Here is a 15,369-nt window from a genome sequence, read left to right as displayed (position 1 = left end):
CAACATTAATGCTGCCACGACGACGACTCTTGCTGGCCTACTGCCCTCGGTAATGGCACCATTCCCAAAGTATGTGGGCTCTATTGATAACCTCACTAACAACTTTAACAACGCCCTGCGCGAAACCATTGATAGTATAGCACCGCTGAAGTTAAAAAAGGCTCCAAAAAGGCGTACGCCATGGTTTACTGAAGAAACTAGAGCTCAGAAATTATTATGTAGAAAGCTGGAACGCAAATGGCGCACGACTAAACTTGAGGTGCACCATCAAGCATGGAGTGATAGTTTAATAACTTATAAATGCATGCTTAACTTAGCTAAAACTAATTATTACTCAAATCTCATCCGCCTAAATAAAAACGATCCAAAATTTTTGTTTAGTACAGTAGCATCGCTAACCCAACAAGGGACTCCTTCCAGTAGCTCCACCCATTCGGAGGATGACTTTAAGAAGTTCTTTAATAAGAAAACTGAACTTATTAGAAAGGAGATTAAAGACAATGCGTCTCAGCTACAACTGGGTTATAGCAACACAGATACGACTGTATATACGGCGGATATTGCAAATATCCAAAATAGTTTCTCTCGTTTTGATGAAATAACATTAGAAGAATTGTTACAACGTGTAAATGGAATAAAACAAACAACATGTTTACTTGACCCACTTCCTGGGAAACTTATCAAGGAGCTTTTTGTATTATTAGGTCCATCAGTGCTAATTATCATAAACCTATCACTTTCCTCGGGCACTGTTCCCCTAGCATTCAAAAAAGCGGTTATTCATCCTCTCCTTAAAAGACCTAACCTCGATCCTGACCTCATGGTAAACTATCGACCGGTGTCTCACCTTCCCTTTATTTCAAAAATCCTCGAAAAAATTGTTGCAGAGCAGCTAAATGAACACTTAGCGTTTAACAATCTATGTGAAACCTTTCAATCCGGTTTCAGGGCAAATCACTCGACTGAGACAGCCCTCGCAAAAATGACTAATGATCTATTGCTAACGATGGATTCTGATGCGTCATCTATGTTGCTGCTCCTCGATCTTAGCGCTGCTTTCGATACCTTCGATCATAATATTTTATTAGAGCGTATCAAAACACGAATTGGTATGTCAGACTTAGCCCTGTCTTGGTTTAACTCTTATTTTACTGACAGGGTGCAGTGTGTCTCCCATAACAGTATGACCTCGGACTATGTTAAGGTAACGTGTGGAGTTCCCCAGGGTTCGGTCCTTGGCCCTGCACTCTTCAGCATCTACATGCTGCCGCTGGGTGACATCATACGCAAATACGGTATTAGCTTTCACTGTTATGCTGATGACACCCAACTCTACATGCTAAAGCTCACCAACACGCCGAACTGTAGTCAGTTGGAAGCGTGTCTTAATGAAATTAAACAATGGATGTCCGCTAATTTTTTGCAACTTAACGCCAAAAAAACGGAAATGCTGATTATCGGTCCTGCTAGACACCGACCTTTATTTAATAATACAACTTTAACATTTGACAACCAAATAATAAAACAAGGTGACTCGGTAAAAAATCTGGGTATTATCTTCGACCCAACTTTCTCCTTTGAGTCACACATTTAAAGCGTTACTAAAATGGCCTTCTTTCATCTCCGTAATATCGCTAAAATTTGCTCCATTTTGTCCACTAAAGACGCCGAGATCATTATCCATGCGTTTGTAACGTCTCGCCTCGATTACTGTAACGTATTATTTCGGGTCTCCCCATGTCTAGCATTAAAAGATTACAGTTGGTACAAAATGCGGCTGCTAGACTTTTGACAAGAACAAGAAAGTTTGATCACATTACGCCTGTACTGGCTCACCTGCACTGGCTTCCTGTGCACTTAAGATGTGACTTTAAGGTTTTACTACTTACGTATAAAATACTACACGGTCTAGCTCCATCCTATCTTGCCGTTGTATTGTACCATATGTCCCGGCAAGAAATCTGCGTTCAAAAGACTCCGGCTTATTAGTGATTCCTAAATCCCAAAAAAAGTCTGCGGGCTATAGAGCGTTTTCCGTTCGGGCTCCAGTACTCTGGAATGCCCTCCTGGTAACAGTTCGAGATGCCACCTCAGTAGAAGCATTTAAGTCTCACTTTAAAACTCATCTGTATATTCTAGCCTTTAAATAGACCTCCTTTTAGACCAGCTGATCTGCCGCTTCTTTTCTTCGTCTCCTATGTCCCCCCCTCCCTGGTGGAAGGGGTCCGGTCCGATGACCATGGATGAAGTACTGGCTGACCAGAGTCGAGATCCAGGATGGACCGCTCGTCGGGACCCAGGATGGACCGCTCGTCGGGACCCAGGATGGACCGCTCGTCGGGACCCAGGATGGACCGCTCGCCTGTGTATCGGTTGGGGACATCTCTACGCTGCTGATCCGCCTCCGCTTGAGATGGTTTCCTGTGGACGGGACTCTCGCTGCTGTCTTGGATCCGCTTTGAACTGAACTCTCGCGGCTGTGTTGGAGCCACCATGGATTGAACTTTCACAGTATCATGTTAGACCCGCTCGACATCCATTGCTTTCGGTCCCCTAGGGGGGAGGAGGGGGTGTTGCCCACTTCTGAGGTCCTTTCCAAGGTTTCTCATAGTCAGCATTGTCACTGGCGTCCCACTGGATGTGAATTCTCCCTGCCCACTGGGTGTGAGTTTTCCTTGCCCTTTTGGGGGTTCTTCCAAGGATGTCGTAGTCGTAATGGTTTGTACAGTCCTTTGAGACATTTGTGATTTAGGGCTATATAAATAAACATTGATTGATTGATTGATGTTAAAGATATATTTCTTTGTGAAGAAATGTTTAGAATGAAGTTGATGAATCCAGATGGATCTCTATTACAATCCCCAAAGAGGGCACTTTAAGTTGATGATTACTTCTATGTGTAGAAATCTTTATTTATTATTGAATCGCTTGTTCATTTTTCAACAAGTTTTCAGTTATTTTATATCTTTTTTTTCCAAATAGTTCAAGAAAGACCACTACAAATGAGCAATATTTTGCACCGTTATACAATTTAATAAATCAGAAACTGATGACATAGTGCTGTATTTTACTTCTTTATCACTTTTTTTCAACCAAAAATGCTTTGCTCTGATTAGGGGGTACTTGAAATAAAACATTTTTCACACGGGGTACATCACTGAAAAAAGGTTGAGAACCACTGGTGCAAAGGACCAAAAAAAAAAAGTCCTGCCCTTTTCTGACTTTGAGCCCCTGCCCGTCTATAATCATGTGCACGTAGTGGGGTTCAGTAGGCATTTCAATGCTCTGAAAATAATAATGAATCAAAATCAAACAAACAAACACTAAAATTATTGGGGATCCAAATGGGTCCCGCTCATAAAAGTGTGAAAAATAAGTCATAAGTTTTTTTGTTGTTGTAATTTCAACATTAAAATCTCTACATCATCTTCAGCAATTATGAGTTTTTATTTGTTTAATGCCCTTTTTGTGAGATAAGTCGGTACTTTGAGGGCGTGTTGCTTCATTTCTTGCAGCTTTTTTTTTTCTTTTTTTTCCTTGCAAGCATGAAATGTGATTGGTGTGCAGCAGCTCCACAGCTCCACAGCTCCACAGCAGCAGAAGCGTCCGAAGCAGCAGCACGCACCACGGGCTCCTCTCTCCCCTCTCCCCGGGCGGGCTCCAGCTCCTTATACGGTTCGGTGGGGCACCACATCCGGCAGCACCAGGCAGGCTCCACCCGAACGTGTGCGCGCTCGGAAAGACACGCAGACCCAGCAAACGCACACGCAACGTCCACTATGCGCTTCCCCTGAGCAGGCGCGCATTCTCGCACCATGGGGAGTCCCGCCAACAGCACCGAGGTCCCCCGGGACGCCAGCGACCCGTTCGCGCGCAACGACGAGGTGGCCCAGGTGGAGATCCTGGTGCTGAGCGTCACCTTCGTGGTGGCGGTGGTGGGCAACGTCAGCGTCCTGCTGGCCATGCACAACACCAAGAGGAAGATGTCGCGCATGCACCTCTTCATCCGCCACCTGAGCCTGGCCGACCTGGTGGTGGCTTTCTGCCAGGTGCTGCCGCAGCTGTGCTGGAGGATCACCTACCGCTTCTACGGGCCGGACGTCCTGTGCCGCGTGGTCAAGCACCTGCAGGTGACGGGAATGTTCGCCTCCACCTACATGATGGTGATGATGACCGTGGACCGCTACATCGCCATCTGCCACCCGCTCAAGACGCTGCAGCAGCCCACGTGGCGCTCCCGCGTCATGATCGTGTCGACGTGGACGTGCAGCCTGGCGCTCAGCGCGCCGCAGATCTTCATCTTCTCCCTCAGCGAGGTCCACAACGGCACCGGGGTCTACGACTGTTGGGCGCACTTCGTGGAGCCCTGGGGCGCGCGCGCCTACATTACCTGGATCACCGTGGGCATCTTCCTGGTGCCCGTGGTCATCCTGGTGGTGTGCTACGGCTGCATCTGCCACAGCATCTGGAGGAACATCAAGTACAAGAAGCGGAAGGGCACCGCCGGCAAGGACGGCCTGATCGGCAAGAGCTCGGTGAGCAGCATCACCACTATCTCCAGGGCCAAGCTGAGGACCGTCAAGATGACCCTGGTCATCGTGCTGGCCTACATCGTGTGCTGGGCGCCCTTCTTCATCGTGCAGATGTGGTCGGTGTGGGACGACGACTTCCAGTTCGCCGGTGAGTGCGCGGCAGACACACGCGGCTTTTACGCAATAATTACGCGGCGCGCGTAAAAAGCAATTGCGCTTTACGCACCGACCCAAAACTATTCATTTTTGTCATACAACCCCCGTAAAAGATTGGCATCCAGGCTCCTAATATGTTTATCTGCGTTCACAAATATTCATTATGCACAATGAAAACATTGTATTTGGAGAAACGTATTCATATTTCTATGTTATCTACGTAAGTTTTGTTCTTCAAATGAGGTCAGCTTTTGTTATCAGAAGTGTTGTCCCGATACCAATATTTTGGTAGCTGTACCAAAATTTATTTCAATACTTTTCTAAACAAAGGCGACCACAAAAATGGCATTATTGGCTTTATTTTAACAAAAAACACTGTATGATTTTTAAATTTAAATCACTAACACGTAAAGTGTGTTCAATGATGATAGAATATACATATTTGATATGATATATGGTAAGACACCACGTATGTTACCATATATTATAATACAATAGTGTTGTCCCGATACCAATATTTTGGTACCGGTACCAAAATTTATTTCGATACTTTTCTAAACAAAGGGGACCACAAAAATGGCATTATTTTAACCCAAAAAATCTTACAGTATATATATAGATATCTATATATCTATATATATCTATATCTATATCTATATCTATATCTATATATATATATATATATATATATATATAGATATAGATATAGATATATATATAGGTATATATATATATATATATATATATGTATGGATATATATATATAGATATATATATATCTATATATATATATATATATATATATATATATATATAGCAAATCCTTTACCCCTGTAAAACATTGGCATCCAGGCTCCTAATATGTTTATCTGCGTCCACAAATATTCATTATGCACAATGAAAACATTGGATTTGGACAAACTTAGTCATATTTCTATGTCTACGTAAGTTTTGTTCTTCAAATGAGGTCAGCTTTTGTTATCAGGAGTGTTGTCTCGATACCAATATTTTGGTAGCTGTACCAAAATTTATTTCGATACTTTTCTAAATAAAGGGGACCACAAACAATGGCAATATTGGCTTTATTTGAACAAAAAAATCTCACGGTACATTAAATATATGTTTTTGTTTTTGTTATTTAAAAAAAAAAGAGCAATATTGGTAATAAAAGTTTAGACATAAATATCGATACAAAATTATCAATATTTAAATTTGATAATCGATATTAGTGGTATCAGCGGTATTGTTATTTCAGTTACATCGCTTGTACTTGTATCTATTTTAATACCGGTACCAATACTAAGATATATTTCCATACTTTTCTCAATTAAGGGGACCACAAACAATTGCATTATTGTATTGGCTTTATTTTAACAAATTTACGGTACATTAAAGATACCGGTATGTTTCTTTTTTTTAAATAAAAAATATCAATATTGGTAATTAAAAAAAAAAAAACAGTTTAGACACCCCTGAACTAAAGTGGCAAAAGTATATATTTCAATTTGACAATCGATAGAGCAAAAAGATGTGGTATCGGCGGTTCTGATATTTCAGTATCGACCCGTACATCACTCGAGAATGGACGTGTTTTGGCTTCAAAACTTACGATGAAGGCAAAGCAATGCACTGACAAGTCCCCGCTGCCAAGCAAGCTTGTGGCTAACGTCCCTCCACAGTGTTTAGCTACTTCGAAAATAACTAACACGTAAAATGTGTTCAGTGTTGATAGAAATATACATATTTGATATGATATATGGTAAGACATTACGTATGTTACTATATATTATAACACAATAGTGTTGTCCCGATACCAATATTTTGGTACCGGTACCGGTACCAAAATGTATTTCTATACTTTTCTAAACAAAGGGGACCACAAAAAATGGCTGTGACGGACTCCCAGCCGTTCTCGTGTGGGTTGCGGTGACACTGGACACACGACGCATCGTAGCAGGTTTGATTCAGATTTATTGTTTCCATCAACCTTTCTTCGGGCCAGTCGGGCGTGGCCATTTCTAGTACCCCGGCTCCTCTTCCTGGTCGCGCTGCGCCTTTCGGTGCTCGCCTGCTGCGTCTGTGGCGGGGACTCATTTCGGACTGCTCTCTCTCTGGTTTGGTGCTCGTGGTTTCCGCTGCTGTCTTCCCCCTCGATCGTGCTCCCTTCGCCTCTCTTATGGTCTAGGAGCAGATGCGCAGATTGTGAGCAGGTGTGTGTCTTACGCACCTGAATCAGATTGCCGTGCTCCTGCCGCTCCGCGTGCGTCACACCTCTCCTCGCCGCCGCATGCCCCGCCTCCTGGCCTCCATCTTGGTCCAGACCGCCTCTGTCGGCCCGCTGTCGGCCCGCTGTCGGCCCGTCGGCTGCGTCTCTCCACAATGGCATTATTGGCTTTATTTTAACAAAAAAATATATGATGCAAATCTTTTACCCCCGTAAAAGATTGGCATCCAGGATCTCTAATATGTTTATCTGCGTCCACAAATATTCATTATGCACAATGAAATCATTGGATTTGGAGAAACTTAGTCATATTTCTATGTCTACGTAAGTTTTGTTCTTCAAATGAGGTCAGCTTTTGTTATCAGGAGTGTTGTCCCGATAACAATATTTTGGTAGCGGTACCAACATTTATTTTGATACTTTTCTAAATAAAGGAGACCACAAACAACTGCAATATTGGCTTTATTTCAACAAAAAAATCTCACGGTACATTAAATACATGTTTTTGTTTTTGTTTTTGTTTTTTACATAAAAAATAGCAATATTGGTAATAAAAGTTTAGACATAAATGTCGATACAAAATGATCGATATTTAAATTTGATAATCGATATTAGTGGTATCGGCGGTATTGTTATTTCAGTAATGATACGCACATCACTTGTACATGTATATATTTTAGAATAGAATAGAATAGAATATATCTTTATTGTCAACGAAATTGTATGCAAACTAATTTAGTGCAAAATCCTACATAAAAACATAAGAACATAGATAAGTAGATAAAAATACATACAATATATAAAAATACCAAGCATACAGCTCACATGCACAGTCATATATCACCCAGACTTGTCATCCCTCAACGAGCGCAGTGAAATCATATCAGCATGCCGTCACAGACGGAAACACCTCCTAGGTAACACATGAGCCAATCACCACGCCCCTACGCCTGCCTGTACCTACCCACTCTGTGCCCTATATAAACCATTGTATGTGAATGCTTCCATTAAAATCTTCTGACGATTGAGGGAACCCCTCATGAAACAGTCCTGTAGAGCTGAAGTAGTCTTGTGATTTTTCCCCACACATACATACATATATACACAAACCCTGTTTCCATATGAGTTGGGAAATTGTGTTAGATGTAAATATAAACGGAATACAATGATTTGCAAATCCTTTTCAAACCATATTAAATTGAATGCACTACAAAGACAATATTTTTGATGTTCAAACTCATAAACTTTATTTTTTTTTAGCAAATAATAATTAACTTAGAATTTCATGGCTGCAACACATGCCAAAGTAGTTGGGAAACGGTATGTTCATCACTGTGTTACATCACCTTTTCTTTTAGCAACACTTAATGAACATTTGGAAACTGAGGAGATACATTTTTGAAGTTTTTCAGGTGAAATTCTTTCGCATTCTTGCTAGTTGTACAGCTTATGTTGTTCAACTGTGTTGTCATATTTTAGGCTTCAAAATTTTCAATAGGAGACAGGTCTGGACTACAGGCAGGCCAGTCTAGTACCCGCAGTCTCTTACTATGTAACCACGCTGTTGTAACACGTGGTCTGGCATTGTCTTGCTGAAATAAGCAGGGGCGTCCATGATAACGTTGCTTGAATGGGAGTATATGTTGCTTCAAAACCTGTATGTACCTTTCAGCATTAATGGTGCCTTCGCAGATCTGTAAGTTACCCATGCCTTGAGCACTAATACACCCCCATACCATCACAGATGCTGGCTTTTTAACTTTGCGCCTATAACAATCCGGATGGTTCTTTTCCTCTTTGTTCCCGAGGATACAAATGTCCACAATTTCCCAAAACAATTTGAAATGTGGACTCCTCATACCACATATCACTTTTCCACTTTGCATCAGTCCATCTTAGATGATCTCGGGGCCAGAGAAGCCGGCGGCGTTTCTGAATGTTGTTGATAAATGGCTTTCGCTTTGCATAGTAGAGCTTTAACTTGCACTTACAGATGTAGCGACAAACTGTATTTAGTGTCAGTGGTTTTCTGAAGTGTTCCTGAGCCCATGTGGTGATATCCTTTAGAGATTAATGTCGGTTTTTGATACAGTGGCGTCTGAGGGATCGAAGGTCACGGTCATTCAATGTTGGTTTCCGGCCATGCCGCTTACGTGGAGTGATTTCTCCAGATTCTCTGAACCTTTTGATGATATTATGGACCGTGGATGTTGAAATCCCTAAATTTCTTGCAATTGCACTTTGAGAAACGTTGTTCTTAAACTGTTTGACTATTTGTTCACGCAGTTGTGGACAAAGGGGTGTACCTCGCCCCATCCTTTCTTGTGAAAGACTGAGCATTTTTTTGGGAAGCTGTGTTTATACCCAATCATGGCACCCACCTGTTCCCAATTAGCCTGCACACCTGTGAGATGTTCCAAATAAGTGTTTGATTAGCATCCCTCAACTTTATCAGTATGCATTGCCACCTTTCCCAACTTCTTTGTCACGTGTTGCTGGCATCAAATTCTAAAGTTAATGATTATTTGCAAAAAAAAAAAGGTTTATCAGTTTTAACATCAAATATGTTGTCTTTATAGCATATTCAACTGAATATGGGTTGAAAATTATTTGCAAATCATTGTATTCCATTCATATTTACATCCAACACAATTTCCCAACTCATATGGAAACGGGGTTTGTTTATATATATATATATATATATTAGGGGTGGGCAAATTAATGCGTTAATTATGAGTTAACTCATCAATCTATTAACGCCGACAATTATTTTATCGCACATTTGCGTATATTATTTACATGCTTTTATTTTGTTAACGCCTTTTCTTAACAAGATGGCGTCGCCCGGATAAGCTTCGGGGGGCTTTTGGTAAAGATGGAACATTTGGCAAAAATACCGGACAATTCTGCAAATTTCATGGCTGGCTTACATCGTAGTCACTCCGGGATCACTTACGACCGCCAGACAATTCTGAATGTGGATAGATCGGGCCGTTTTGGACTGAATGACACGTGCTTGCTAGACCTGCTAGCTAGCATGGGAATACTTGGCCGGCTACATCCAGCGGCCTGTGAAGCAGCGGAGTATATGTGTTGTCTGTCTATTTATGAATCATGCAGACGAGGAGTGTTGGCTGAGTTCTTAACGTTTGCTTTCAGAGCGTGCATATCACAACATACAAGATGCCGTCATGGCGACACAACCTATACCGGGCTACCGCGCATGCTCGTCACTCCTGTTGCATCCTGGGTAGGGTAGTTCTTTTTTCCCCTGGCTCATAACATCACAATATAGTACCATGTTCAGTTTATCAAAGCACCAAGCAAACAATCGGAAAATTCCCATCATATCAATTCCTAGATATGGTCATAATTATTTTAAGTGCACTACGCAGAATAAACACAACATTATTAATATTGCTACTACGGATAATTTGATCAAAAATTCCCTAAAACAGCCCACTACCTATAATATAGGTTTTTTAAACATAAGATCCCTGATAAAAAAAATGTTTCTGCTGTTACCTCAGAAATTGCCGGTTCAGATGTTATGATTGTGGCTCAGAGATTTGTATGTAGATTATATTTATTTTCCATAACAAACAGGATAACTTAAATACCCTGGCAGTGGCAATAAGCTTGAATGTTTGTATTTACATTTGTTGAGTTAATTTTCATAAAATATGCTATTTAACTGCTACTGTTTAACAAGGACTGATTTAAATTGTGTTTGCACAACAAATGTTTTGGCGCTTTTGTTCATGTGGGAGAATATTCCAATAAAGGTGCACTACACACTACTTTTGAATTCATTATTGGGCTTTGCGTATACAATGCAGTTAATCGCGATTAATCGGAAAAATAGTGCGATTAACTTTGATTTAATTTTTTAATCGTTGCCCAGCCCCAATATATATATATATATATATATATATATATATATATATATATATATATATATATATATACACGAAGGCTATTTCATCCCTACCGGCCTGTTTTGTAATGTTGGTTGCATGGACAAAGAGACTCGCTCTCGTGTAACCGAGCATCAACTGATGAGTGGGAGTGACACGCTAACAGCCAATCAGGCAACAGTACCAACTATCACTTTAGGTTGCGCCATCTTGTTGTCTGACGGTTGATTCTTTGCATGGAGTGAGACGAGCAAGTAAAAGTGAGGAAATCACGAATAAAACAGAAAAAGTCACCTAGACAGTTTTCTTTTTCAAAACAGACCGTAGTCCTTAACCGCGCTCACCTCTTTCCTTTTAAGCCCTTCTAGTACACAGAAACAACATACATGAGCCAAAGTGCAGGACTGTGTAAATAACATAAATGACAAAATATAACAAACGTGCTACTTTAAAATAATAGTCATTTGGTCCAATAATATTTAAATAATAATTATTGCAAAACCTAAATTCCTTTTCATACTTGTGTGAAGACCAAATTAATGTTACTTCCTGGCACTAAACCTGCAGAAATTAGTTCTTCTCAGGTTTCTCTATGTTTACACTTTGCATTCATTTCTTACACTGTATTAAACATATCTTACATATTCCTTATTTCCACACCTTCATTTTAAGAGCTCATTGATAATTGTTCAATGGGATTTTACAGTGTTGTTTACATTGAGTGTTTTCCATGCTTGCGTAGACATTTCCTTTCCTTTCTGCCTTGATAGCTGAGGGGATTATAATCAGACAAAATAAAAATGTTTGATTTTAACATATAATTTCCGGTAACACTTAAGTATTGGGAACATATTCACCATTAATTAGTTGCTTATTAAAGTAACAAAGACTTAATTTAGCGTTATTTGGACACGAGGGGAAAATGTAAGGGTTAGGGTTAGGGTTACTAACAAGCAATAATTCTGAGGTTATTGAGAGAAGATTCTTAGTTAAGGGCTTACCGGTTGTATAATAAGGCCGTGCAGAATAAGGCATTAATTAGTAAAGTTAAAGTACCCATGATTGTCACACACACTAGGTGTGGCGAAATTATTCTCTGCATTTGACCCATCACCCTTGATCACCCCCTGGGAGGTGAGGGAAGCAGTGAGCAGCAGCGGGGGCCACGCCCAGGAATAATTTTTGGTGATTTAATCCCCAATTCCAACCCTTGATGCTGAGTGCCATGCAAGGAGGTAATGGGTCCCATTTTTATAGTCTTTGGTAGGACTTGGCCGGGGTTTGAACTCACGACCTACCCATCTCAGGGCGGACACTCTAACCACTAGGCCACTGAGCAGTACTTAAAAGCCTACTGAAACTCACCACGCAGTCTGATAGTTTATATATCAATGATGAAATATTAACATTGCAACACATGCCAATACGGCCGTTTTAGTTTACTAAATTGCAATTTTAAATTTCTCGCGGAGTTTCTTGTTGAAAACGTCGCGGAATGATGACGCGTGCCCCTGACATCACGGACTGTAGAGGACATATTTGCGCAGCACCATTTGCGGCTAAAAGTCGTCTCTTTTCATTGCGCAATTAAACAGTATTCTGGACATTTGTGTTGCTGAATCTTTTGCAATTTGTTCAATTAATAATGGAGAAATCAAAGTAGAAAGATGGAGTTGGGAAGCTTTAGCCTTTAGCCACACAAACACACGGTGATTCCTTGTTTAAAATTCCCGGAGGTTAAGCTTTACTATGGATCAGAGCGGTGAACCGAACATGGTTCCCGACCACTTGTCAACTTGCAGGTTTTGGTGACAAAATTGTGGTAAAAAGTCGCCTCTTAGCAGAGATCAGCTGAGTTTGCGCCGTCCGTGCCGCTTCCGTCGACTTCCATCAGACACTGGCCTCAAGACACCCATAGACACAACCCTCCGACTATCAGGTACTATTTAATCTCACTAAAACACTAGAAACACAATAGAAAGATAAGGGATTTCCCAGAATTATCCTAGTAAATGTGTCTAAAAACATCTGAATCTGTCCCATGCAATCGCCTTGTTTTTTTTTTTAACTTTATTTATTTATTTATTTTTTGTAGTCCTTCGCTATCAATATCCTCATCCACGAATCATTCATCCTCACTCAAATTAATGGGAAAATTGTCGTTTTCTCGGTCAGAATAGCTCTTGCTGCTGGAGGCTCCCGTTATAAACAATGTGAGGACGTGAGGAGCCCTCACCCTTGTGACGTCCTCGTCTGCGACTTCCGGTAAAGGCAAGGCTTTTTTATCAGCACCAAAAGTTGCGAACTTTATCGTGGATGTTCTCTACTAAATCCATCCATCCATCCATTTCCTACCGCTTATTCCCTTTCGGGGTGGCGGGGGGCGCTGGCGCCTATCTCAGCTACAATCGGGCGGAAGGCAGGGTACACCCTGGACAATCCTTTCAGCAAAATTATCGCGAAATGATCAAGTATGACACATAGAATGGACCTGCTATCCCCGTTTAAATAAGAACATCTCATTTCAGTAGGCCTTTAATAATGACTAATTGAGAGCCAAGATGTTATAATTTACCAATGGCGACGACATGGCGCGGTTGGGAGAGTGACCATGCCAGCAACCTGAGTGTTCCTGGTTCAATCCCTACCTTCTACCAACCTGGTCACGTCCATTGTGTCCTCGAGCAAGACACTTCACCCTTGCTCCTGATGGGTCGTGGTTAGCAACTTGCATGGCAGCTCCCGCCATCAGTGTGTGAATGTGTGTGTGAATGGGTGAATGTGGAAATAGTGTCAAAGCGCTTTGAGTACCTTGAGGGTAGAAAAGCGCTATACAAGTATAACTCATTTACCATTCGCATGTTAATAAGCAACTAATTAATGGTGAATATCTGTTCCCGCTACTAAAGTGTTACCTAATTTTCTTCTGGTCCTCATAAGTCATAAAAAAATATCAATTTTTTTTTCTGGTATCGTGATAAAGTTTTCAGCCGTAACACCCAGCCCAGATCTAAAATCCTGTTTTTTGGAAGAAAACATAGTCTTGTGTAAGATTAGCTGTTTGAAACATTTGCTCTCATGTTTCACCTCCGGAGCACTTTAACCCAGACGGACGACCAAGCGAGCCAATTGAATCCTTTTACTCTCGTTTTCCTCCAGATTCCGAGAACACGGCGGTGTTGCTGTCGGTGCTGCTGGCCAGCCTCAACAGCTGCTGCAACCCGTGGATCTACATGATCTTCAGCGGCCACCTCCTGCAGGACTTCGTGCACTGCCTGCCCTGCTTCCACCGCATCAAGGCCGACTTCCGCAAGGAGGACTCGGACAGCAGCCTGCGCAGGACCACGCTGCTCTCCAAGGCCACCAACCGCAGCCCCACGGGCAGCTCCGGAAACTGGAAGGAGCTGGACAATTACCCCAAGACTCCCGCTCAGGCCGAGTGAGCGCGCAGCCTGGCAACTCTTTCACTGGAATGGAAAAACTGAAGGTACACAAACATTGATCGAGCCCCGCGAGCGGGATTCGGAGACACTCGCTTGTTCCTGCTGTTGGATTGTTTGATTTGTGGTGTCCACCAGGATGTCAAAGACAATAGAGGGATACGAGACAAAAGACCCGCTAATAACTCTGCTCATGCATCATGGTGTCAAATTGTCCTCTTTACAGCGTTCCGTCATAACCAGACGTCTCCCCTATCCTCGTGTGAATACTGAGAGACGAGCTCATGCTTTTGTGCGTCCAATCAGAAACATTCCCGCCAACGTTCTCAACGTGCCAATTCGCGCAAAATCCAATTCCCAATAATCATGCCCTGCGACAGGGGCTGTGACTCTTTGGGCAACTAACCAGTCTATTCGATTCCGATTTCTGGGGTGTCGATTCGACTCAGAATCTTTTTTCATGTTGTATTTGTTGGAAAATAATTATAATAAGACTTTTTCAAAAGAAGTTACAGAGATTCTATTTTCGTGTGGTATTTGTTGGAAAATAATTATAATAAGACTTTTTCAAAAGAAGTTACAGGTTAGAAAAGTTTCTTCTGGTTACATTTTTAGAAATGTATTCTTATAAAAAAAAGAATAAAGTGCTCAATACCGGGGTAAAGCGGAATATACGTTAGGTCAGGAAAAAACACAGAGGCTATTTCATCCCAACAAGCCTGTTTTGCAGGTTTCCCTGCTCTTCAGGGGATTTTGTATATAAAAAATACATATGTACATGTATATATGTATATATTTATATATAGTATATTTATTTATTTTTTCAAATATATATATATATATATATATATATATATATATATATGTATATGTATATATATATATATATATATATATATATATATATATATATATATATATATATATATATATATATATATAATATGTATATATTTACAAACCCAGTTTCCATATGAGTTGGGAAATTGCGTTAGATGTAAATACAAACAATCATTGTGTTTTGTAAATCCATTTCAACCCATATTCAATTGAATTCACTACAAAGACAAGATATTTGATGTTCAAACTCAGAAACTTTA

At 41.0% G+C, this 15,369-nt stretch overlaps 1 protein-coding gene across 1 annotated transcript; it reads left to right on the top strand.

Annotated features, from left to right (window-relative positions):
* Positions 1-3,571: 3,571 nt before the first annotated feature.
* Positions 3,572-15,057, top strand: avpr1aa (arginine vasopressin receptor 1Aa). Its single transcript, XM_061894564.1, has 2 exons — positions 3,572-4,680; positions 13,989-15,057. The coding sequence occupies exons 1-2, from the start codon at positions 3,816-3,818 to the stop codon at positions 14,270-14,272; spliced, it is 1,149 nt and encodes a 382-aa protein (XP_061750548.1). The 5' UTR covers positions 3,572-3,815; the 3' UTR covers positions 14,273-15,057.
* Positions 15,058-15,369: the final 312 nt, after the last annotated feature.

The sequence above is a fragment of the Nerophis ophidion genome, linkage group LG03 (assembly GCF_033978795.1).
Source record: "Nerophis ophidion isolate RoL-2023_Sa linkage group LG03, RoL_Noph_v1.0, whole genome shotgun sequence".
Taxonomy (NCBI): domain Eukaryota; kingdom Metazoa; phylum Chordata; class Actinopteri; order Syngnathiformes; family Syngnathidae; genus Nerophis; species Nerophis ophidion.
Note: the sequence above shows the minus strand (reverse complement) of the source record. Positions and strands in the feature narration are given on the sequence as shown.

Bases quoted from the DNA above. Each gene is read 5' to 3' on its own strand.
- avpr1aa (XM_061894564.1), top strand. From the start codon at position 3,816: ATGGGGAGTCCCGCCAACAGCACCGAGGTCCCCCGGGACGCCAGCGAC. The intron at 4,681-13,988 runs GTGAGTGCGCGG...GTTTTCCTCCAG, and splicing joins CGACGACTTCCAGTTCGCCG to ATTCCGAGAACACGGCGGTG.